At 42.2% G+C, this 27287-nt stretch overlaps 1 protein-coding gene across 1 annotated transcript in view; it reads left to right on the top strand.

Moving 5' to 3' along the window:
- Nucleotides 1–27287, top strand: part of LOC121134019 (olfactory receptor 52H1-like) — a 56439-nt gene continuing 29152 nt past the window's right edge. The window contains 3 exon segments of the mRNA XM_040731584.1: nucleotides 1–92; nucleotides 811–974; nucleotides 3633–4124. Coding sequence (XP_040587518.1) covers nucleotides 1–92; nucleotides 811–974; nucleotides 3633–4124 — 748 coding nt within the window.

The following is a 27287-nucleotide window of genomic DNA, read 5'->3' as shown; positions in this document are numbered from 1 at the left end:
ATGAAGAAACTAGCAGATCCAGTGCCCTACTATCGCCAGAGAACTGCACAGAGCTTCCCATCCCAATGGGAGATGAGAAGCCCAGATTCCAGGTATTCTCTTCCACCAACGAGACCATGAAACAGATCCATAACAGGGGACCAGAAGGACCAGTGTGATAAGTTAAAACAGGTTCCTGTATCCAGGCCACTATTGCAGTTCCTTGGGATAGCTTGGGAACTGCAAAGAGGTTGATCCAGGTGGGATCAGAGCAGCCCAGATTCCAGGTCTTCTCTTCCACCAAAGAGACCAGGACCAGCAGATCCAGGAGAACAGCGATCCAGCTGATCCTGCAGGACTAGGTAAAACAGGCCCTGCATCCTGGCCTGCATTCCAGTGCCTGGGGATCTTCTGGGAAATGCTCAGTGCTCCCCATTCAGGAGGGAGCCAAGGTGACCAGGTTCCAGGTCATCTCTACTACCAATGACACCTGGAAATCACCAGATCCAGATCAAGGGACCACCTGGTCCAGGCAGACCAGGTAAAACAGGCCCTGCATCTGGGCCTGCATAGCAGTGCCTGGGGATCACCTTGGAATGGCCAGTGCTTCACATTTCGTCAAGAGACTAGTAGCCCAGATTGCAGATTTTCTCTTACAACAAGGTTACCAGGAAACCAGCAAATCCACGAGACCAGAAAAACAGCTGGTAAGACAATACCTGGTTAAACAGGCCCTGCATCCAGGCCTGCATTCCAGTTCCTCAGAACTGCACAGATCTTTCCATCCCAGCAGCACAGATTCCACAACTTCTCTTCCACCATTGATACCAGGAATCCAGCAAATCCAGTCTCTGCATATCTTTTGGGAACAGCACAGAACTACCCGTCCCAGCAGGAGCCAAGCAGGCCAGATTCCAGGATTCCTCTTTCACCAAACAGACTAGAAAACCAGCAGATCCAGCAGACCAGGGGAGCAGCTAGTCCAGCAGAACCAGGTAAAACAGGCCTTGCATCTGTTCCTGAATTCCATTGCCTGGTGTTCACCTAGGAATGGCACAGATCTTCTCATCCTGGCAGGATATGAGCAGAAAAGATCCCAGTTCTCCTCTTCAACTAACAGGACTAGGAAACCAACAGACCCAGTGCCTGGGAATCGCCTGGCAACTACACAGTGTTTTCCATGTATTTTCGTCCAAAAACAAGTCAAGAAAACCAGCATACCCAGTGCCTAGTGATAGCCTGGGAACTGAACAGAGCTTCTAATCCTGGCAGGAGGCTACCAACCCAGAATCCAGGTCTTGTCTTCCACCAATGGGACCAGGAAACCAGAAGATCCATTGCCTTGGTATTGCCTGGGAAATTCACAGAGCTTCTCCTACAGGCAAGAAGGAGCATTCCAGAATCCAGCTCTTCTCTTCCACCAAGGATCTAGAGCTTGTGAACGCCTGGGAACTGCACAGAGCTTCCCATCCCTGTAGGAACAGCCTAGGCCAGATTCAGAGTCTTCTCTTCCACCAACGATACCAGGAAAACAGTAGACTCAGGAGACCAGGGGACCAGCTGGTGCAGTAGGACCAGGTAAAACAGGCACTGCATCCAGGCCTGCATTCAAATGCCTGGGAATAGCCTGGGAATTGCACAGAGCTTTCCATCAGGGCAGGAGCCAAGCATCCCTGATTCCAGGTCTTCACTTCCACCAACGAGACCAGGAAACCAACAGATCCAGTGTTTATGCATTGCCTGGGAACTGCACAGGGCCTTCCTTCCTGGCAGGAAGCAAGCAGCCCAGATTCCAGGTCTTCTCTTCGACCAAAGGGACCAGTACACCAGCAGATCCAGTGCCAGTGATCCCCTGGAAACTGCACAGAGCTTCCCATACTGGCAGGAACTGAGCAGCCCAGATTCCAGATGTTCTTTTCCACCAACTAGTCCAGGAAATGAGCAGACACAGGAGACCAGAGGACCTGGTCCTGGGATACTAGGTGAAACAGGCTCTGTATCCGGGCCTGCATTCCAGGGCCTAGGGATAGCCTGGGAATTGCACAGAGCTTCTCATCCTGGCAGGAGCTGAGCAGCCCAGAATCCAGGTCTTCTCTTCTACCAATCAGACCAGGAAACCAGCTGATCCAGGAGATCAGTGGACCACAACCTCAGGCAGGACCAGGTCAAACAGGCCCTGCATCAGGCCCTGCATTCCAGTGGCTGGGATCAGGTAGGAACAGAACAGTATTTCCCTTCCTGACAGGAGCAGAGCAACCCAGACACCAGTTCTTCTCTTCCATCAATGAGACCAGAAAACCTGAAGATCCAGTTAATTGAGATCACTTGGGAAGTGCACAGATATTGCAATCATGACAGGAAGCGAGCAGCGAAGATTCCAGTATTTCACTTCCACCAACGAGTAGAGGAAACTAGCAGACACAGTTTCTGGGTATCGCCTATGAAATGCACAAAGCTTCACATCACAGCATGAGCCAAGTAGTCCATATTTCCGGTCTTCTCTTCCACCAAGTAGACCAGGAATCCAGTAGATCCAGTACCTGGAGATCACCTGGGAACTGCATAGAGCTTCACATCTTGGCATGAAGCAAGCAGCCAATATTCCAGGTCTTCTCTTCCACCAACGTAACTAGAAAACCAGCAGATCCATGAGATCAGGGGACCAGCTCCTCAAGCAAAACCCTGTAAAACAGGCCCTACATCTAGGCCTGCATTCCAGCGCTGGAAGGTCACCTGGGAACTGCACAGAACTTTTAATCGGGGTGGGAACCAAGCAGCCCAGATTCCATGTCTTCTATTCCACCATCGATAACAGTAAATGAGCAAATCAAAAGCAGAGGAACAGCTTGTCAGGGAGGACAAGATAAAACAGGCCCTGCATCCTTGCCTCCATTTCAGTGCCTGTAGATAGCCTGGGAACTTCACTGAGTTGCCAATCACAGTAGGATACGAGCAGCCCAGATTCCAGGTCTTCTGTTCCACCAACAAGACAAGGAAAACAGCAGATCCAGTGCCTGGGAATGCCTGGGAAATGCACAGAGCTTCCCATCACTGTGGGAGCTGAGCAGCCCAGATTCCAGGGTTGCTTTCACCAACAAGACAAGGAAAAAAGCAGTTCCAGTGCCTGGGGATTCTTGGGAACTGCACAGTGCTTCCCTTCCTGGCAGGAAGCATGAAGCCCAGATTCCAATCCTGGTCCACCAAGGGGACCAGTAACCCAGGAGATCCAGTGCCTAGTGATATCCTGAGAACTGCACAGATTTTCTCATTATGGCAGGAGCTGAGCAGCCCAGATTCCAGTTCTTCTCTTCCAACAAGGAGACAAGGAAACCAGCATATCCAGGGAATGGAGATCACCTAGGAAGTGCACAGAGATTCCAAATACAGCAGGAAGCAAGCAGCCAAGATTCCAGTTTTACTTTTCCTCCAATGAGTCTAACAGACACAGTGCCTGTATATCGCCTGTGAAATGCACAGAGCTTCCCATCTAAGCATGAGCCAAAAGCCCATATTTCAGGTTTTCTCTTCAAACAATGAGACCAGGAATCCAGTAGATCCAGTAATTAGAGATCGCCTGGAAACTGCAGAGCTTCCCATCCCAGCATGAAGAGAGCATCCAAGATTACACGTCTTTTCTTCCACCTACTGGACAGGAAACCAGCAGAACCAGTCCCTGGGTATTGCCTGGGAAATGCATAGGGCTTTCCTCCAGGCAGGGGCCGAGCAGGCCAGATTCCAGGACTTCTATTCCAACAACAAGACCAGGAAACTAGCAGATCAAATGTCTGTGGATTGCCTGGGCACGGCACAGGACTTCCCTCCTGGCAGGAAGATAGCAGAACAGATTCCAAGTATTCTCTTCCAACAACGAGTCCAGGAAACCAGCAAATCCAATGCCTGTGATCCCGTGGGAACTGCACAGAGCTTAACACCCAGGCAGGAACTGGGCAACCCAGATTCCAGATCTCCTCTTCCACCTACTAGTCCAGGAAACCAGCAGACCCAGGAGACCAGAGGACCATCTGGTCCTGGGGGACCAAGTGAAATAGGCCCTGCATCTGAGACTGCATTCCACTCCCTGGGGATAGCCTGGGAACTGCACAGAGCTTCTCATTCTGGCAGGCACCAAGCAGCCCAGATTCCAGGTATTCTCTTCCACCAATGAGACCAGAAAACCAGCAGATCCAGTGTGTGGTGATAGCCTGGGAACTGCATGGACGTTCCCATCTTGGGAAGCCCAGATTCCAGGACTTATCTTTCACCAACGAGAACCAGAAACCAACAGATCCAGTGCCTGTGATCCCCTGGGAACTCCACAGACCTTCGCATCTGGGAAGGAGCTGAGTAGCATAGATTCCATTTCTTCTCTTCCAACACGGAGACCAGGAAACCATCAGATCCATTGTCTGCATAGTGATTTCCATCTGGAACCAACTAGACCAGATTCCAGATCTTCTCTTCCACCAGCTGCACCAGGAATACATCAGACCTAGTAGACCAGAGGACCAGCTGGTGTGGCAGGCCCATGTAAAACTGGCACGGCATTCCAGTGCCTGGGGATTACCTGGGAACTACACAGAGCTTCCCATCACTGCGGGAGTAGAGCAGCCCAGATTCCATGTCTTTCCTTCCACCAACCAGACCAGGAAACCAGCAGTTCCTGTGCCTGGGGATTACCTGGGAACTGCTAAGGGCTTCCCTTCCTGGAAGGAAGCAAGAAGCCCAGATTCCATGTCTTGTCTTCCACCAAGGGGACCAGGAACCTAGCAGTCCAGTGCCTAGAAATAGCTTGGGAACTTCACAGAGCTTCCCATCCTGGCGGGAGCAGAGCAACACAGATACCAGTTCTTCTTTTCCAGAAAAATGACCAAGAAACCAGGAGATCCAGTGAATGGAGATCGCCTAGGAAGTGCACAGATATTCCAATCATGGTAGGAAGCGAGCAGCCATGATTCCAGTTTTTCTCTTCCACCAATGAGTCCAGGAAACTAGCAGACACAGTGACTGGGTACAGCCTGTGAAATACACAGAGCTTCCCATCCCAGCATGAGCCAAGAAGCCCATATTTCAGGACTTCTCTTCCAACAACGAGACCTGGAATCCACTAGACCAAGGAACTGGAGATTGCCTGGGAACTGCACAGTTTCCCATCCTGGCATGAAGAGGGCACCCAAGATTCCAGGTCTTCTCTTCCATCAACATGACCAGAAAACCAGCAGATCCAAGAGATCAGGGGACCAACTCATCAAGCAGAACCATGTAAAACATGCCCGGCATTTGGGCTTGCATTCCAGTGCCAGAAGATTACCTGGGAATTGCACAAAACTTTTAATCTAGGAGGGACCAGATCAGCCCAGATTCCAGGTCTTCTCTTCCACCAACGATACCAGTAAACCAGCAGATCCCTGAGAACAGGGAACCATTTTGTCAGTCAGGAGCAGGTAAAACAGGCTCTGCATATGGTCCTGAATTCCAGTGCTGTGGATCATCTGGGAATGGCACAGAACTTCTCATCTTGGCCAGTTCAGAGTAGTGCAGTTTCCATGTCTTCTCTTCCACCAACAGGACCAGGAAACCAGCAGATCCAGTGCATGGCTATCGCCTGGGAACTGCAGAGATCTTTCCATCTGTGCTGGAGCCTAGCAGCCCCGATTCCATGTCTTCTAAATGTCTGAGATACACTGCATAAAGTGCTCAACATCCCTAGAAATCTGAGAAATGCAAATCAAAACAATTCTGAGACACCCTCTCACTCCTGTCAGAATGGCTAAAATAAAAACTCCAATGACATTTTATGCTGGAGAGGATATGTAGAAAGGGGAAATTTCCTCCACTTCTGGTGGTAGTGCTGACTTGTAAATCCACATTGGAAATCAATATTGAGTTTCCTCAGGAAAATGGGAATCAGTCTACCACAAGACCCAGCCATTCCACTCTTAGGCATATACACAAAAGATGCCCATTCACACAGCAAGGATGTCTGTTGCACTATATTCATGGCAGTATTATTTGTAATAGCCAGAACCTGGAAACAAACTAGATGCCCCTCAACTGAAGAGTGGATAGAGAAAATGTGGTACATTTACATGATGGAGTACTACTCAGTGGAAAAAAATGGAATCTTGAAATTTTCAGGCAAATGGATTGGACTAGAAGAAACCATGCTGAATGCATTTATACAGTCACAAAAAAGACAAACATGGTGTGTGATCACTAATTTATGGATTTTAGACATAAATCAGGGGAGTGCCAGCATACAATCCCACTTCCAGAGAGTCTGGGAAAGAGAACCTTCATCAAGCGATTGATGAAAACAGAGGCAGATACCGACAGACACACACTGAACTGAATTCCTGGGATGTAGTGTCAGAAAGAGAGAACTGATGGGCATAGGAGATAAGACTGGGCTGGTTTATCCCATAGAAACATTTGAGCTGAACAACAGGAATCTCTTGTACCCCAGATTGATGGCTGTGTAAAGCATGGAAATGACCCAGACCCTTTGAATGTGGGAGTCACTGAGAAGGCCTAGGTAATCTATTGGTACTTGCATAGTACTCATCTCTGGCTTACAAATAGACTTGAAAGCCAATACCATATTATGGGATGCTTTCTTAGCTGGTACTCTTGGGGGAGGGCCTAGGCCCTGACCCAGATGACATGACAGTCGGTGGAGGTCCACAATAGAGGGTCTCATCCTCCCTGGGTATCGGTGTGGACACTGGGCAGGAGACTGGGGGACTTGGTGTACAGGGCAGGGAGGGATGGTTGGAGTGGAAGCTTGAAACGTGAAACAACCTTGTTTCTAACTTAAATGAGATTTAAGAACACAAAGGGAGATGTTTGTTCTGTGTTTTCAAGCTGAGGTTAAAAGAACTGAAGATACTGTCTTCCTGGCTATCATGGGAACATTAGACAACCAAGATAGAAAAGAACTACACCTAAAAAAAATAGGCCATCCCCCTTCAGAAGGCTGGAAGATTGCTCCATTACTTTCTGTTAATTCCTGAAATTCAGAGCAAACTTTAGGAAATGAATAATAATAGAAAGAGTAGTGTTCATGGTAACTTTAATACTTACAGGAAAATGAGCTAGGAATAATGTGTTAATGAGCTCCATTGGTAGACATCACATCCTCCTCCAGGGACAGGTGAAAAATTGCAGCTGCATTATTTAAGGTTCTCTACAGGAATGGTATGGTGGAGTGCTTATCTCCATGTAGCTAATAATTATATTTATTACAATGTCTCATGAGATGAGGTCCAGGTAGCACAACAATGCCTTCCTACCAATGGCAACTTGAAGAATCCAGCAGATTGTCTCTCAGCCTTTTGGCTAAATCAAGTTAAGAATTCTGTAATTGTCCAATCCTTGCGGCTGGACATGTTAGCTTCTCTCCTTATATACAACAATTCCAAAGAAGTAGGCTCTAATGCCAGTAAAGGATTAAATTTTGTAATTGTTGTGCACAAGTTTCAAAGTTCCCAGAGACCCCCAGGAAGACAGACCTATTAAAATGCAAAAGCAAAGCTATAATTGTATTGATTGTTCATCCAACAATGAAAGGGACCCTGTCTATCAAGCTGATGCAGCAGCCTCCAGAGGGAGGGAAGGTCCCTGTCTACAGCTAGGTTTTAGAAACAAAAGTTACAGGATTACATCAGTATGTATGGGTTAGTTTCTGGTATTGGTTGACATTTGTGAACAATTAGGAGAATTTCTAAAAGTTATATTTTGGCATGAAATACCTGTGTACCAATTATTTTCATTGGTCAGTGCTGAGGAAGAACATTCTGTGGTTTCTATGGTATTGTCTTGTTACTTGCTGGTGGCCTGTTGTACATAGATGCTAATAGTTGCAGAACTACATCCTGGATACTACAGGGAGATTTTATTTAATCTCTGTACACATAGAAACATAGTTAACTGTGTTTGGCAAAGTTTCCTTTGATCTTTTGGTTAAAGCTGATTTTCCTGCTTTTGTTCTTGGCTTTATCTCCCTAATCTCTACTTTTTTTACAAATGTTTCACTCTACTGGTCAACCACTAGAGTACTTACCTCTACCAATGTTCAGACCAAAGGGCCGATCCTTTCCTCATACTGATCCTCAGACTGATTGCTGTCTCTATGAAACCTTAGACTGAGTCCTCTCAATGCATGTCCTTCTGTCACCTCCCACCTTGTATCTCACAGTTCAGCAATATCGCTCCTGTCTCCAACTCCCTATTGCCTGTATTAAAGGCATATAAACACAAGTTCAGGGATAAACTTTGTTCCAGGTGTTTGTCTTTCTCCCTCTCTCTTTCAATTTATGTCTCTCTCTGTCTCTTTGTCATTGACTCTATCTATGTCTCTCTGTCTGTCTGTCTCTGTCTCGCTGTCGCTGTCTCTGTCTCTGTCTCTCTCTCACTAATCCAGAATGGCCTTGGATTCACAGTGAAACCAAAGAGATTCATTTGCCTCTGTCTCCTAAGTGCAGGTATTAAAGCCATGCCACACCTCTACTTGTTCAAGGATGAATTTGAGTACTTGATCTTCAGTATCTATGGCTAACCAGTTACTTAGTGTGTGTGGTTAGATAGTGACTTAGTGTGTATTTTTAACCAGTGGCTTAGCACTTAGCCAGGTGTGTAGCTAACTATTGAGTTAGATCTGCACTCGGAACTTCAGACAGGCCTTACTTGTTATATCACAAACAAAATATTGCTACAATCATTAATAAGTTAGATTGATGTTGCCTATATGCATATGTTGTCTACTGTGCTCTGTAATCAGACAAATAGTTACAGTTAATGACCTACATCCTAAACCTCTGAGTTGACATAACTGTGTCAAGCAGGATAAATTATATCTGCACGGGATAGTTACCTATGTGCAAATTAAATGTTCATTGGTTCAAGGTCACCTTCCCTACTGTAATGCCTCACAATCTTGTCTGTGTTTATTCGAATGGAATGAATTAAAACATGATGGGAAATTACAAAATCTTTCCCACTACAACAACTGGGCCTGTTTTATAACCATGATTCCAGCAGCTGGTGCCTACCATCAATTTTCCTGCAGTGTAAACTATTCCTCCTATTTTGTTCTGAAGACAGAAGCAATGCTCCCCCATGAGAATCCATTTCCTGTAACTGGAAAGGATAGTCAACTACATGAGTCAAATGGTCAATTTTAAATCTCTGAGGTGGAACATTCATTTAAGAATTTTGAAGTTGCAGTACAGAAGACAGTAGGTTAATTGCATTGGAGACCAACAGGTGTTCTTGCATCCAGTCTGTTGTGAATAAACTAGTCCTCCTCAAGTTTGGTGACCTGCTTTCCATGGGTGCACCAAAAGCATGCTGGATTTTACTGGAAAAGTTTCTACACACAACTCCCTACATGATATGTTCTAAAGAGACTCACCCCACAGAGCAAAGGTATTAAGAAACCTGCCCCTGTGGCCAGGGAATTTCAAGAAATGCATGGTACCTCACAGGACAGGGAGTGTGGCTGCAGCTTCCCACTCTGAATAGGGAATACCGCACACACCAGATACAGCACCTAATCATCTGCCACTGCCCATCTGGGGACAGCAGCCCCTTGATCACCATGTTGTTGTTGTTTTCCAGATCAACCTTGCTCAAAACACAGTACACAGGCACTAGTTTTTCTGCAAGCTTGAAGCTTTCAGACAGAAATGCTCTGCACCACTTATGACAGGCAGGTTTCCTAGGGCCCTGATTGGCTAGTAAGTACTGAGTGATTAGCTCACCTCACATAGGGTTACTGTGTGCTTAATGACACAGCACATTAGTTGCTGACCCCTGCCTTCCACCCAAGAATATTACCTTATTTAAGTCAGCGTAGATATATATTTCTATAGCACTTGATCCTGGTTCCAATAGCAAACAGTTACTATCTTCCTGCACTCTATAGGCATTTCCCCTTTTTCCTCCGTGACACAATGTGGCTATATGCTTGCACAGCCCACTATACTTAGTTTGTGGATTGAGTGAATCTCTGTCAAAAAGCTGGAAGATTTTCCAGAACATTTACTAAATGTGTGTTGATGGAAATAATGCTACCTAAATAGGAGATCTAAGGTATTTTATTGAATATACAAATTGCTTACTGAGAAGAGCTCCAATGCCATTGCAGTGACCAGGATCCAAGAAAAAGAGGTGTGCTTTCACTTTTCCTTTTATCTGTCCCATGTACCCCTCTTAAGTATGTGATCTCTCCCCCAAAATTCCTGTTTTAGTCTAAATAAGAGATTTAAACTTGATACAAAGCTCACACATACACAACATGTATACATAAAATGTGATAAGCCAGTTATAACCTATTTACATCATAAACTAAGCATATCTATGCCACCTAAATCAAAAACTTACCTGAAAGAGATGCCCACGTCTGAACACCTCCTTCCAATAGCAACCCTAAAAAATTGAAAACTAACACCAACAAGTGTAAACTATCCTGAACTATTAACAGTAGGGAAAGAGGGCATAGTATTCTCCAGATTTCTTCCTACTGAAATCGGATGATAACAAACTCGTGAGAACATATAAGAAGAAAACGTTAGTGTAACAAGAGTATTAACTAGTTTAAATAGTCTCTGTTTGGAAGGAGATGCTTGATTGAAGTTCTTGACAGAAGGTCTAATATTGATTGAAGCTGTTGTCTGAAGCTCTGGACATATTGTAGCAGGTGTACCATATTAGCTCATTGGTCCAGAGTTGTGTGGAGTGATGTAGTTCCCAACTGGTTTCAGGATGGTACTAGTCCGGTGAAGTCAATGATGTGGGGCCCCATTTTATATCCAGAGTCATTGAAGATTGCTGTCAGGAAATTCTTTGTTCTCTGGAAAACTCAAACATTAATGTTAACAGAGAAATTTTATGCATACTGGGAAAGGCAACAATAAGGAAGATGGTAAACATGAGGGAGATTAGACTTTCAGAAAAAGAACCGAGTATAAACAGATGACACTACCTAGTTTCATTTTCTTCTGTCTTATATTAATTGCTCTGTGATATAATACAGGAATTCTGAATCTTAATATAACATTATGTTTGGATTAGAGGAGAGATAATCCAACTCCAAAGCCAGCTTCCGTTAAATTAGTTGGGACTAAAAGAGTATTAGCAAGCAAGGAGAAATGGATATTGTAACAACAAGATGGAGTGTGTTAGACATTGCTGAACAAATGTGAATACTAGCATCCTAATCTCTGACAGGCCTGGTTAGTATATACTTATCTGCGGATAATTTAGAGGCAGAACTCACTCAATTAAATTCTTCTTTGTGAGAATTGCTATCTCCTAAGAATTTGTAAATGCTTTGCACTACCAATTTAATTCCTATACATCACAGCTTATTATTTGTGTGTGAGCCAGCACTTGGTATGCATTTAAAAACCTCCACAAAATTAACAATAAATGAGCCTTATATGTAAAGTTTAAAAGCAAAGTTCTGAACCTCTAGAAGTTTCTGAAGAAACTAGCCCTGTCGAAGTTTAGTGAACTGTTTTTCACACATGTACCAAAAGCAAGTTAAGATGTTTCTATATGAAGCTTTCTGCTTCCAATGCTCACAGCAGACTCAGACCACTGAGCAAAGTTATTGAGAGGCCTGAATCTGGGTCCAGGGCATTTCAAGGACTGCATGGGACCTCACAGAACAGAGATTCTGGCTGCAGCTTCCCACACTGAGCCAGCGAATTCCAGTCACACTGGCCCCAGCACCTCACCTTCTGTCATTCCCCATGTGGAGACAGCAGCCCCTCACTCATCATGCTGTGGTTCCAGCTTGATTTTAAGCATAGCACACAAAACCATTGTTGTCAGATTCTCTTCAAAGCCAATCCTGAAGCCAGGGTCCTGAAGGGCCCTGTACCATTTCTGTCTGTCAGGTCACCCAGTGGCCTGATTGGCTAGTGAGGCCTGAGTGACATGTGCACCTCCCATAGGGTTACAGTATTCATAAAGAAACAGCACAATTGTTCCTGATGCTGCCTTACATCTCATACAATGACCTTTTCTAGATCAGCAGAAATCTGCATTAATACAGCACCTTGCCATTGTCTCCAAGAGCAGACCCTGCTGTCTTTCTGCATTCCATCGTCATTTCACCTCTTCCTCCTGCACACAATGTGGACAGCTAATTGCACAGACCACTTTACTCATTATGTGGATGGAGTGACTCTCTTCCAAAAACTGGAAGGGGGATCTCAGGATATTATCTACTTAATATAGATTTAAGGATACAAAGAGATATTTGTTATGTGAGTTTACATTTAGGTCAGTTAAACTGAAGGTGCTTCTTACCTGGTTATCAAAGTAACTTCAGACAATCAGGAAAGACAAGTAGAAACGAGATTACAAACAAGATAATAGGTCTTTCTCCCATCAGAATGCTGGATGATGGCTCCATTGCAGGAGAATTTTTATTTGTTACATCCAGAGGAGACTCTCAGGAAAATGCATAATAAAATGCAGTAGTCTTCATGGAAAGTTGAATATTTAGAGATTAAGGGAACTAGGAAGATTATGTTTCTGACCACTACAGTTAGACAGCACATCTTCCTCAGTGAGAAGGTTAAAAATCCAAGTAATTTGTTCAAGGTTTTCAATATGAACAGGACTCATAGAATGAATCTCTGGGTATATGTAGAAAGTGGATTTATTAGAGTGTATCACAGCTGTAGTTCAGGTAGCTCAAACTTGTCTGCCTACTAATAGAAATGAACTACATTATTCATGGTTATCTTGAAGAAAATGGCTGATAGAATTAATCTCTCCATGAATGTAGAAGATGGATTGATTAGAATGTCTCAAAACTTTGGACTAGATAGCCCAACAATGGCTGCCTACCAAAGGAAATTTGAAAACTCCAGTTGTTCTCTAGTTCATCATGCTGGATGTCTCATATGGTCTTCATTATTCACCAAAATTCCAAAGATGTAGGCTGTAATGCAAGTGAAGGTATGAGCTTGGTATCTAGAGCTAGGGTATGGAGCCCAAGAGAGAGCTTCCTCCTTCAGTTTCCTTTATGTATGCAGGCTACCACCACATTGTGCAATCCATACTAACGTTTTTATCCTATTCTTTCCATATGAGTTTTGTTTTCTTTTCTTTTGGTGTTTTCAAAACAGCTTTGGACTGTTGAGCCCTGGACCTCATTCAGTGGACCAGAGTGGCCTCAAACTCAGAAAATTCACTTAGCTCTGCATGAGTTCTGGGGTTAAACTTATGCACTTCCACCAAGCAGCTAAGGGTGGATCTCATCATCATTCTAGATTCACGGTTTCTCTGTGTGTCTTTGGCTGTCCTGGAACTCATTCTGCTATCTGACCTGGAGCACACAGAGATCTGCTTGCCTCTGCAGGTGCTGGAGAACTGAGGGTGGTCTGTAATGTTGAAATGCTGGAATTTTCTCAACCAGCAATTGTCACCATGTGATCCAAATAATTATTTCAAAACCTAGCTTTATGTGCCATGGATATGTATATAACTAATTATTATTTGAAATTCCATGCTGCTTTGTGTCCCCATTATTTTCCCATGGGGCATTTCATCTTGAAGTACTGCCTTCAAAGGGGATTATTCAGACATTGTTTATAATATCATGGTTTGAGATTTATTAAAAGTAAAACAAAATGTGATCACAGGTTTTTAGACCATGACAATTATTTTTTTCTTTTTCTTTTGTTAATTTTAAATAGCTTGTTTTACATGTTAATCCCAGTTCCCTCTCCCTCCCCTCCTCCCACACCCCCAACCATCCTCCCACCCTATTGCCAATACCTTACACATAGGGGATATATAGAGTCTATCATTTCATTCAGGGTAGGTTCCAGGCACTTCCCTAAGAGTCCAGCCAGAGAGAAAAACCCTCTTTGTGTTATGGACACACGATGTCTGTTAGTATTTGAGGGATAAACACTGATCCACTGCTCAGGACCCCAGAGGTAGCCGAGGCCTCCACATTGACTCTCACATTCAGGGGGTCTGGATCGGTGCCATGCTGGGCTCCCAGCTCTTGGTCTGGTGTCCAAGAGCTCTCCCCTGTTTGGGATCAGCTGTCTCTGCTGGTTTTGCCAGCCCATTCTTTCCCAATTTGCTCTTCGCTCCTCTGTCTCTGTCGCAGGGGTCCTTGGGTTCTGTGCTTTATTTAACTGTGGGCGTTTTCCTCTGCTTCCATCAGTCACTGGATGAAGGCTCCAGGATGGTTATAGACATCAAGTTCATTACCAGGAATAGGCATTCGAGGTGGTCTCTACACTATTGCTTAGCTGGCCAAATGGTGTCATCCGTTTGGATCACTAGAGGTCACAATGTTGCCTGATCTGTCTTCTAACCTATGATTTCCCCTTCCCCCAATCCTACACCCCCAGTCGACCTTCCTGTTCCTCCACATCCTACTCTCTCTTCCACTTCTCCCCCTCTCTATTTCCTAGGTCCCCCTCCCCCCACCCCTCGACGTGTTTCCCATTTGTTCAGAGGATCTTGCCTCATTTCTCTTCTCTTGGGTACCATGTATATCTTTTAGGTTCTTTCCTGTTTCTCAGACTCACTGTCAGTGGATGTGCAGACTGGCACCCTCCTGATCCAGGTTTAAAATTCGTATATGAGTGAGTACATACCTTGTTTGTCTTTTTGTGACTGGGTTACCTCACTCAGGATGATTTCCTCTAGTGCTATCCATTTACCTGCGAATTTCAAGATAACATTGTTTTTTTTCTGCTGAGTAATACTCCATTGTGTAAATGTACCACATTTTCTCTATCCACTCTTCAGTTGAGGGGCATCTAGGTTGCTTCCAGGTTCTGGATATTACAAATAATGCTGTTATGAACATAGTGGAGCAGATGCCCTAGTTGTATGAAATTGCCTAATTTGGATATATGCCTAAGAGTGGAATTGCTGGATCTTGTGGTAGATTGAATCCCATTTTCCTGAAAAATCTCCATACTGCTTTCCAAAGTGGCTGTACGAGTTGGAACTCCCACCAGCAATGGAGGAGTGTTCCTCTCTCTCCACATCCTCTCTAGGATAAATTGTCTTCGGTGTTTTTGATTTTAGCCATTCTGACAGGAGTAAGATGGTATCTCAGAGTTGTTTTGATTTGTATTTCCCTGATGGCTAAGGATGTTGAGCACTTTCTTAAGTGTCTCTTGCCAATTTTAGCCTCCTCTACTGAGAATTCTCTATTTAGCTCTGTACCCCACTTTTTGATTGGATCCTTTGGTGTTTTGGAAACTTGTTTCTTGAGTTCTTTGTAAATTTTGGAGATTAGCCCTCTGTCAGATGTAGGGTTAGTGAATATCTTTTCCCATTCTGTGGACAGCCTTTTTGTCTTTTTGACTGTGTCCTTTGTCTTACAGAAGCTTTTTAGTTTCAGAAGGTCCCATTTGTTAATTGTTGATCTCAGTGCCTGTGCCACTGGTGTTATGTTTAGGAAGTGGTCTCCTGTACCAACTCGTTGAAGAGTATCTCCCACTTTCTCTTCTAAAAGTTAAAGTGTGGCTGGGTTTATGTTGAGATCTTTAATCCATTTGGATTTAAGTTTTGTACAAGGCGATAAACATGGATCTATCTGCAGTCTTCTACATACCAGTACCCAGTTATCCCAGCACCATTTGTTGAAGATGCTTTCTTTTTTCCATTGTATAGCTTTGGCTACTTTGTCAAAAATCAAGTGTTCATAGGTGTGTGGGTTAAAATCATCCACCATGATCAAGTAGGCTTCATCCCAGGAATGCAGGGATGGTTCAACATTAGAAAATCTATCAATGTAATCCACCATATAAACAATCTGGGAAAGAAAAGCCACATGATCATCTCACTAGATGCTGAAAAAGCCTTTGAAAAAATCAGCACCCCTTCATGATAAAGATCCTAGAGACATCAGGGATAACAGGAACGTACCTGAATATAATAAAAGCAATATACAGCTAACATCAAACTAAATGGAGAGAAACTCAAAGCAATTCCTCTAAAATCAGGAACAAGACAAGGCTGTCCACTCTCTCCATATCTCTTCAATATTGCACTTGAAGTTCTAGCTACAGCAATAAGACAACAAAAGGAGATAAAGGGGATACAAATAGGAAAAGAAGTCAAACATTCACTATTTGCAGATGATATGATAGTTTACATAAGTGACCCGAAAAACTCCACAAGGTTACTCCTAGAGCTGATAAACACCTTCTGCAATGTGGCAGGATACAAGGTAAACTCAAAAAAATCAGTGGCCCTATTATAGACAGATGACGAAGTGACTGAGAAAGAAATTAGAGAAACATCACCCTTTACAATAGCCAAAAACAGCATCAAATATCTGGGGTAATGTTAACCAAGGAAGTTAAAGACCTGTATATCAAGGATTTTGAGTCTTTAAAGAAAGAAGTCAAAGAGGATACCTGGAAATGGAAAGATCTCCCATGCTCTTGGATTGGTAGGATCAACATAATAAAAATGGCAATCTTGCCAAAAGCAGTCTACAGATTCAATGCAATCCCCATCAAAGTTCCATCACAATTCTTCAAGGACTGGAAAGAACATTAATCAACTTTATATGGAAAAACTAAAGGCCTAGGATTGCCAAAACATCCCTATACAATAAAGGAACTTCAGGAGGCATCCCCATACCTGACTTCAAGCTCTATTATAGAGCTATAGTCCTGAAAACAGCTTGGTACTGGCACAAAAATAGGCAGATAGACTAATGGAACCGAAGCGAAAGCCCTAATTTTAACCCACACACCTATGAATACTTGATTTTTGACAAAGAAGCTAAAACTGTACAATGGAAAAAAGAAAGCATCTTCAACAAATGGTGCTGGCATTACTGGGTACTGGTATGTACTTGAAATTCACAGGGAAATGGATAGCACTGGAAGAAACCATCCTGAGAGAGGTAACCCAGTCGCAAAAAGACAAACATGGTATGTACTCACTCATATATGGATTTTAGACATGGATCAGGATAGTGCCAGTCTGCACTTCCACTGATAGAGAGTATGGGAAACAGGAAAGAACCTAAAAGTTATGCATATATGCATAGTACCCAAGAGAAGAGGATTGAGACAAGATCCTCTGAATGGATGGGGAACACGGCGAGGGGTTGGGGTGGAGTGGGACCTGGGAAGAAGTGAGGGGATAAAGAGGAATATAGTTGGTCATGGGGGAACAGGAATTTGAGGGGGTGGGGGTAGAATAGGGGAAGAGGGAATCATAGGATCTAATACAGATCAGGCACCAGAGTGACCTTGAGTAATCTAAAGGGATAGCACCAATTGGCAAGCTAAGCAATAGTGGAGAGACCACCTCGAATGCCCATTCCTGACAATGAACTTGATGTCTATAACCATCCGGGAGCCTTCATCCTGTGACTGATGGAAGCAGAGGCAAACACACAATTAATCACTGAACTGAACCCAAGGAACCCAGTGACAGAGAGCTAGGAGTGATGAGCAAATTGGCAAAGAATGGGCTTGCAAAACCAGCAGAGACAGCTGATCTGAACAGGGGAGTGCTCTTGGACCCCAGACCGACAGTGGGGAGGCCAGCATGGGACTGATCTGGACCCCCCAAATGTGAGTGTCAGTGAGAAGTCCTGGGCTACCTATGGGGCACTGAGCTGTGGATCAGTGTCTATCCCTGGTATACAAACAGTCTTCGTGTGCCTATAGCACAAAGAGGGATGCTCTCTCAGCCTGGACTCTCAGGGGAGTGCCTGGACCCTACCCAGAATAAAATGATAGACTCTATATATCCCCTATGTGGAAGGATTTGGCAATAGGTTGGGAGGGTGCGGGGGAAGGGGAGTGCGGGAGGACGGGAGGGAGAGGGAACTGGGATTGACATGTAAAACAAGCTATTTAAAATTAAAATAAAAAATGATAAAAATCGGGGTTTTCAATTCGTTTCCATTGGTCTATCTGCCTATTTTGGTGCCAATACCAAGCTGTTTTCAGGACTATAGCTCTATAATAGAGCTTGAAGTCAGGTATGGTGATGCCTCCTGAAGTTCCTTTATTGTATAGGGTTGTTTTGACTATTCTGGGCCTTTTGTTTTTCCATATAAAGTTGATTAATGTACTTTCCAGGTCTGTGAAGAATTGTGCTAGAATTTTGATAGGTATTTCATTGAATCTGTAGATTGCTTTTGGCAAGATTGCCATTTTTATTATGTTGATCCTACCAATCCAAGAGCATGGGAGATCTTTCCATTTCCAGGTATCCTCTTTGACTTCTTTCTTTAAAGACTCAAAATTCTTGATATACAGGTCTTGCACTTCCTTGGTTAACATTATCCCCAGATATTTGATGCTGTTTATGGCTATTGTAAAGGGTGAGGTTTCTCTGATTTCTTTCTCAGTCACTTCTTTGTGTGTATATAATAGGGCCACTGACTTTTTTGAATTTACCTTGTATCCTGCCACTTTGCTGAAGGTGTTTATCAGCTCTAGGTGTTCCCTTGCAGAGTTTTTCTGGTCACTTATGTTAACTATCATATCATATGCTAAGAGGGAAACTTGACTTCTTTTCCTATTTGTATCCCCTTTATCTCCTTTTGTTGTCTTATTGCTGTAGCTAGAACTTCAAGTACAATATTGAAGAGATATGGACAGAGTAGACAGCCTTGTCTCGTTTCTGATTTTAGTGGAATTGCTTTGAGTTTCTCTCCATTTAGTTTGATGTTAGCTGTTGGTTTACTGTATATTGCTTTTCTTATATTCAGGTATGTTCCTGTTTCTCTGATCTCTCTAAGCCTTTATCATGAAGGGGTCCTGGATTTTGTCAAATGCCTTTTTAGCATCTAGTGAGATGTTCATGTGGTTTTTCTTTCTCAGTTTGTTTATATGGTGGATTACATTGATAGAGTTTCTAATGTTGAACCATTCCTAAATTCCTGGGATGAAGCCTACTTGATGATGGTGGATGATTTTTCTGTTCTGTTCTTGAATCCCTTTTGCTAGTATTTTATTGAGTATTTTTCCATCAATGTTCTTGAGGGAAATTGGTCTATAGTTTTCTTTCTTTGTTGTGTCTCTGTGTGGCTTGGGTACCAAGGTAATTGTAGCCTCGTAAAAAGAGTTTGGCAGTGATCCTCCTGCTTCTATTGAGTGGAATACATTGAGGACAATAGGAGTTAACTCTTCTTTGAATTTCTGGTAGAATTCTGCACTGAAGCCATCTGAGCCAGGCCGTTTTTTGTTTGGGAGACCTGTTTTTGGTTTTACAAGACAGGGTTTCTCTGTATTGTTTTGGAGGCTCTCGGTACAGCCTGGCCTCGAATTCACAGAGATCAGCCTGCCTCAGCCTCCTGAGTCCTGGTATTAAAGGTGTGTGCCACCACCGCGCGGCATATTTGGGATTCTTTTGATAACTGCTTCTATTTCATTAAAGGTTATAGGTCTGTTTAGATTGTGTATTTTCTCTTTATTTAGTTTTGGCAAGGGATATCTTTCCAGGAAATTGTCCATTTCCTTTAAATTTTCAAATTTTTTGTAATACAGATTTTCAAAGAATGCTCTGATGATTCTCTGGATTTCCTCAGAGTCCGTTGTTATGTCCCCTTTTTCATTTCTGATTTTGTTAAGTAGCATGCTCTCTCTCTGTCTTTTGGTTAATTTGGACACAGGTTTGCCTATTTTGTTGATTTTCTCTAAGAACCAACTCTTTGTTTCATTGATTCTTCTCAATGTTCTCCTGGTTTCTACTTGATTGATTTCAGCCTTCAATTTGATTATTTCCTGGCGTCTGCTCTTCCTGGGTGAGTTTGCTTCTTTTTCTTCTAGAATGTTCAGCTGTGCTATTAATTATCTAGTATGACTGTTCTCCAGTTTCTTCACGTGGGCACTTAGTGCTATGAACTTTCCTCTTAGCACTGCTTTCAAAGTGTCCCATAGATTTGCATATGTTGTGTCTTCATTCTCATTGAATTTCAGGAAGTCTTTAATATCTTTTTTTATTTCTTCTTTTACCCAGGGATGGTGCAATTGAGCATTGTCCATTTTCTATGAGTTTGTGGGATTTCTGTGAATTGTTTTATTGTTGAATTCTAGTTTTAATGCATGGTGGTCTGAAAGGATACAGGGGGATATTCCAATTTTTTTGTATCTGTGGAGATTTGCTATGTTTCCTATTATGTGGTCAATTTTTGAGAAGGTTCCATGTGGCGCCGAGAAGAAGGTATATCCCTTTGTGTTTTGGTGGAATGTTGTATAGATGTCTGTTAAACCCAGTTGGGTCATAACTTCTATTAGTTCATTTGTTTCTTTGTTAAGTTTCTGTCTGGAGATCCTGTCTAGCGGTGAGAGCTGAGTGTTGAAGTCTCCCACTATTAGTGTGTGCGATTTTATGTGTAATTTGAGCTTTAGTAATGTTTCTGTCACAAATGTAGGTGCGTTTGTATTTGAGGCATAGATGTTTAAAATTGAGACTTCATCTTGATGGACTTTACCTTTGATGAATATGAAATGTCCTTCTTCATCTCTTTTGATTGATTTTAATTTGATGTCTAGTTTGTTAGATATTAGGATTGCTACACCCGCTTGTTTCTTGGGTCCGTTTGATTGTTTGATTGGAAAATCTTTTCCCAGCCCTTTACCCTGAGATACAGTCTGTCTTTGATGTTGAGATGTGTTCTTGTATGCATCAGAATGATGGGTTCTGTCTTCATATCCTTTTTGCTAGTATGTGTCTTTTTATAGGCAAGTTGAGGCCGTTGACATTGAGGGATATTAATGACCATTGATTGATGATTCTTGTTTGTTCTTGATTTATTGTTACGGAAGTTATTTTGTGTAGTCTCTCCTCCCTTTTTCTTTTGGTGTTTTGTAAAGTGGGATTATATATTGCCTATGTCTTTTTGAGTGTACTCATCTTCCTTGGATCTAGGTTTTCCTTCTAGCACTTTCTCTAGAGCTGGATTCATGGATATTTACTGTTTAAATCTGGATTTGTCACGGAATATTTTGTCTTCTCCATCTACGGTAATGGAGAGCTTTGCTGGATATAGTTGTCTTTGCTGGCCTCCTTGTTCCCTTTGCTTTTGTAGGGCATCTGTCCAGGATCTTCTGGCTTTCATCGTTTCCATTGAGAAGTCAGGTGTAATTCGGATAGGTCTGCCTTTTTGTATTGCTTGGCCTTTTTCTTTATCTGCTTTTAATATTTTCTCTTTACTCTGTAGGTTTGATGTTGTGATTATTTTATGGTGAGGTGACTTCTTTTTCTGGTCCAGCCTATTTGGTGTTCTGTAAGATTCATGTATATTCAGGCATATCTTTCTTTAGGTTAGTGAAGTTTTCTTCTATTATTTTGTTGAATATGTTTTCTGTACCTTTGAGTTGTATTTCTTCTCCTTCTTCTATACCTGTTATTCTCAGGATTGGCTTCTTCATGGTATCCCATATTACCTGGATATTTTGTGTTAAGGATTTGTTGGTTTTGAGATTTTCTTTGGTTGACGAATCTATATCCTCTAATGTGTCTTCAACACCTGAGATTCTCTCTTCTATCTCTTGTATTCTATTGGTGATACTTGCATTTGTAGTTCCTGATCATTTACTCAGCTTTTCTATTTCCAGCATCCCCTCGTTCTGTGTTTTGTTTATCCTTTCTATTTCAGCTTTCAATCCTTCAACTGTTTGAGTTGTTTCCTTCGTTTTTTTGGTTGTATTTTCTTGGCGCTCTTTAGATTCTTTGAGAGATTTTTTTATTTCTTAAATTTTCCCCCCATTTCATGGATTTTTTGTTTGTTTTTTCTTCTATTTCTTTAAGGGATTTCCTCGTTTCTTCTTTGAGGGTCTTTCTCATCTTCATGAAATAATTCTTAAGGTCTTTTGCCTCTGTTTCTTCTATGTAGTGCTTTACGGGTCTTGCTGGTGTTGGATCCCTCGATTCTGGTGGGGTCATGTTGGTCTTTCTATTGCTGAGTGAACTCTTATGCTGTCTTCTTCCCATCTCTTCTTCCAGTGGGTGCTGGTGGGGTCTTTCCTTCTCCACTGGTCTCCTTCCTTCCTGCAACTGAAGCTGGGGATACTGACACTGAAGCTTAAGCGGAAGCTGGGGTAGCCAGGGCTTGGGGCCTGCAAGGGCTGATGTTTTTCATGTGTGAGCGGGTCTTCTGAAGCTGGGCTGGCCGAGGTTTGGGTCCTGGAAGGGCTGATGATTTTCCTGAAGCCGGGCTCACCAGGCTTTGGGGCTTGGAAGGGCTGATATCTTTCCTCTGTGGGCAGGTATTCTGGATGCCAGGAGTGGCCCAGAAAGATTAGGTGATGTGTGTTGGGCGGGGGATCCCCGCCAGAGACCCAATCTCACCTGAAGCTCAGCTCACTGGGGTTTGTGACCTGGAAGTGCTGATGTCTTTCCTGTGTGGGTGGGTCTTCTGGGTGCCAGGAGTTTCCCTGGAAGATCGAGGGGATGGGTGTTGGGTGGGGGTTCCCCACCAGAGACCCAATCTCACCTGAAGGTGGACTCGCTGGGGTTTGGGTATAGAATATATTTTTTAATTAAACCTGAATATTTAAATCTAATTAACTTGTAAGCCATTTACAAGCCATAAATTCTTGTTTAATTCAACTTAAACAATGAACTGTGCGTGTCATTATGAAAACCAAAGAAGAATTCTTCCTGCATCAAAGAGGACCTGGGTTTCATTTAAACAACGAAAAGCTGTGACATTAGCCCAGGATATTGTAGAATCAGATATTGCTTCTGTTCACTGACGAGCCTACTATGTAGAGAGGAAAACAAGTTGCTTTTTACACTGATTACATGTTAAAATAAAACTTTTAGCCATGCCGGATTACCAAATCATTAAGTCTAATTTCACCTGTTTCTTATAACCCTTACAAACGTGTCTATTGGAATATTTAAAACTAACATTTGTGGTTCACGTTTTTCAATGGTACAATGCGACTACAAAGTTTCATTCCAAGTTGCTGACCAATGCTTTCCCCTCCCTGAGACCACCTTGACGTCTCAGCTTCTGTGACAGTGCACTACATTGACTCTATACTCATCCTCAGCTGCCTCCTTGCCTTCTTCCACCAGGCATTTTGAGTTCCAAAATTGTCCACCCAGTTCGCTACTCCAACACTGCTTAATTGACCCAGGTTTACACTTCACAACTATGACCTCAGGCCATCTTCACCCACTGACACTTCAAACCACTTACTAACTTCTTACTTTTCTCTCATTCTCTAAACTTGAACTCAATCTTACACTATAGCTGAACCACTCGTCTGTCCTGCTCACGTTTATTCTGCACTTCTGTTACTTTAGCTCTCATCTCCCCTAATCATGTGAAAGTTACGTCAATTCTCCTCTGCACTCCAGCCACACTATCAGACCAATGTGCCTGAAGCAAACATCTGTCCATTGCAGTGCCCAATTTGAAAGGGAAGAAAAAGTAAACAGTAAAGTTGCCTACAAGCATCGGGCACACACATGCACTGTGACAGTTCTGATGAAGGAACTAGTACCCTACGACTCTGCCTGGCCATGCAGACAAGAGAAGTTAGCCCTGATTTCAAAGCACTTCTGGACTAGGACACTCAGGGAAGCAGACACAGAGTTTCCCCACTTGCTCAAGCTGACTCAGCCTTGGGCACTTCCTCTATCTCCTGCCACATCTACTTCTGTAGGGACAGCCACCATCCAAGCCAGCCATCTGCTCCAGGCCCTGTAAATGTGTACAGTTCCCCAAAATGTATGTAAATTATTGTTTGTGCCCACAATCAAAGTGATTGGTGTGTACACAGAACCTGAGCAACTACCTAAATATTCTAGGCCCCAAATCTTAAATAGTCTTCCACGATTCAAGTATCTAGAGAGCAGGAAATGTTTTCAATTTTGATTTTGCAACCATGTGATTTTATGTAATTGTAAAGACAGTAATGCCTCTAATCCTAAATAGAGGGAGGCAATGAGTTGAGGTCAGAATGGCTTTTTTGTTTTGTTTTGTGTTTGGGGACAGGTTTCTTTCTGTGTATTTCTTTGGAGGTATTCTGGAACTTGGTATGTATACCAGGATGACCTTGAACTCTGGGATTAAAGGCATACACCATCAACACCCGGCCAGTCTGGCTTAACAAATTCAAGGACACCCTTAGCTACAAATAGTCAAATTACCGTTTTCTATTTCCCAGAATGAAACGTTCTAATACTAATTTTTCCCACCAGAAGAATGGCAGCTGGGAGGTTAATTTTCTTACCTTTAGGTAGCTTTTTCCACTATTGCTCATATGCGAAGAATGCAGACAGTAGTGCAGACCACATTAAACAGACTCAATACACATATTAGACAAGCATAGGCTAATACACATTTGTAAAGTTGTTCTTTCCTTCAACTGCAATCTGATTGATAGAATCAATCTCAACCTAAAATATTTTTGTGCAAAGATGTATATGAAGTACTGGTATATAAAAATAATAAAGCTGCTAAGTGTTCTGCAACAAATCATAGTTCATCCATGTTATAAAACCCTGTATGAGTTATATGCAGAGACATGTGTGGAGATATATACAATAATTACTCCCATGATCACAGAGGCAGGTGGATCTCTGTGAGTTTGAGGTCAGCCTGATCTACAATGCTAGTTCCAGGACAGCCAGTGCTGTTACAGAGAAAACATGCATCAAAAATCAAAACAAAAGAAGCAAAACTTGGGAAACTGAACAGTCTTATAACAAAATGCAGGAGATCCAATAATGACTAAGAAAGAGTGAAGCAGAAACTGGACCTGAAAGCAGTACTTAGGAGGGGAGACTGCCAGACTAGAGTGTGAATGAAGTCATCATTAAAAGCGAGGGCCTATCAATTAGAAGGCCATGTCTGTTATCAATGACTCCAAGGAACTACACAATTAGTATTTGCATATTATCATAATTTGCTTTTACTCACATATAGTAACACTATCATGAATCCTACATACTTAAATATCCTTAAATCAAAAATATTCTCATACTTTATAATCTTGCCTAGACAAATACTCATCCAAAAGAAATTTGAATGTGTTTTCTCACTAATTCTAATTACTTTATTCTATGTAATTGGGTACATCTATCAATTCTTTCAAGCTGTTGTACTCTACAGTTTTCCTTATATTATAAAAAAGAAATGGAATATTCTTGTACTTTTTTTTGGAAAGTTGAGAGAAACATGGGCCACACAATTGGACCCAGGTCATACCTAGGCAATGACAGGGAGAGACAGAAAGAAAGGGGAAGATTGGGGAGAAGGAAGGAATTCAATTAAATGAATCCCAATAAAAAGGGACACACTTAAAGCCAGGCAGTGGTGGTGCACACCTTTAATCCCATCACTCAGGAGGCAAAGGAGTTTGAGCCCTGAGAGTGTTCCATGACTGCCAACGCTGTTACACAGAGAAATCCTGTCTTGGCAAAATAAAGAAATGAAACAGAACAGACTACATACACACTTGAAATGCGGAGAGTTTCTGCGTGTGGTGGTACATGCATCTTATCCCAGCACTGGAAAAGCAGCAGAAGTATCAGACTTCAATGTCACCATGCGCAACATAACCAGCCAGCACCGCATAGCAAAACTCCTTTACAAGGAGAGAATGTATGGAAATATAAAGAGTATCAATCAAATCAATATAGTGTAACATTTTTCCTTCTTGTTTTTATCATTGTCTTTTTCTGTTGGTATTTACAACTAATCCTAATTTGGTTGGTTCAAGATTCAAGGAGGGAGCTAGGCAGTGGCGCACACCTTCAATCCTAGCACTTCAGTTCGAGGTTATATACAGGGCTATACATAGAAACACTGACTCAAAAAATCTAACTAAATAACTAATTACCTAGCTAGCTAACTAACTACTAACAACGACTCAACGGGGAGGGTAAGCAGTGGTATACACCTTTAATTCCAGCACCAGTTTGAGGTCATTCTGTTTTACAGAGGGAGTGAGTTCCAGCATAACCGAGAGAAACATTCTCTAGAAACCAAAATCCCTCAAGTAGGGGCAGGCATCTAAATAGTGAGTTCTTGACTACACAAGTTTATAGAGGCCCTGTCTCAAAAATGAAAGCAAAACAGACAAGTTAAACATAGAAAAATCAAATAAAAGTTGTATGCTCAACTATAACCAGAAAAATCCATAGCCATTCCGATATAAAAAACTTTATTCTGCATCATAGTCATACCAAGTTTGGTAAAAATAAGCCTGAAAAACAGTGGGTGCCTACTTATATGTATTTACAAATTTATTTTTTTTCATGGTGGTTAAAAATATATATACAGATAACTTCTTTTAGCTGGTATTCATGCCAATTATTTGAAACTTTGCTGAGAGGAAAACATCAGCATTTCTATTAAAGTTTTTAGGGAAGCACTGCTCACAAAACAAACTCTTTAAACAACATCCTCAGGGTCTGGGTGGGATAGAGCCTAGAATACATCCATTTTCCTAGGGCACTGTTTGAGGTTTACTTTGAGGTTCAATAACAGAACATACTGTACATAGCCAACTATTTTTCTTGTGCACCACCATACTTGTACACTGTAACCCAGTGCTTCTGATTGCAATGGAAGGAAGCAGCCTGGGAGATAGTAAGTTCCAGGACAGCCTGAACTAGATTTGGGAGCTATCCTCTCATAAAAAGTGGGGTATGAGTAATAAAATATCCATTCTCCTTAAAAATCTACTTTGAAGGTAAAATATGTTACCTCTACACACTCTGTCAGGATAAAATAATGTGCAGGTATCAGAAAAATCTTATTTAATTCAGAGAAACCCATGGGTTAGTTAACACTAGTATCATCTGGTAATCATAAAACTTTAGGTATTGCCCACGCTACTAAATCACATAGATATTTAAACAAGACAGATGTCAAAGGTGCCCACTATATTGTGAAACAAATTTGTCTCAAACATTTTAACAACTATTTTTTCCTAATATACTTAAAATTTTTTGGTGGTCAAACCAGGAAAAGCTTAAGACCGTCAAATGTGAGTAATATCAATCAATATAAAGCCTAAGATTCATCACAACAACTAAGAAATTTAAAAATAAGCTTTAAAATGGCAAAAACGTGGCTTAAAATATATTAAACTATTGATTTAGCCGCCTTTCCTGTGAACCACATGACCACCCCAACCATACTGAAATACTACTGTGTGATATGATATGAAGTGCTATGCAGTCTAAGGAATATACCCCTAAAACATTCAGGTAAACATCATCTCTCATTTCTACAGGTATCCAAGAGACTGGCAAGATAAAGTCAATCTACTTGAATTAACTTTTTGGTAATAATAGCTAAATAAATACTTTGC

This window comes from Mesocricetus auratus, unplaced genomic scaffold (genome assembly GCF_017639785.1).
Source record: "Mesocricetus auratus isolate SY011 unplaced genomic scaffold, BCM_Maur_2.0 Super-Scaffold_4256, whole genome shotgun sequence".
NCBI lineage: Eukaryota > Metazoa > Chordata > Mammalia > Rodentia > Cricetidae > Mesocricetus > Mesocricetus auratus.
The sequence above is the reverse complement of the archived record's forward strand: the minus strand, read 5'-3'. Positions and strand labels throughout refer to the sequence as shown.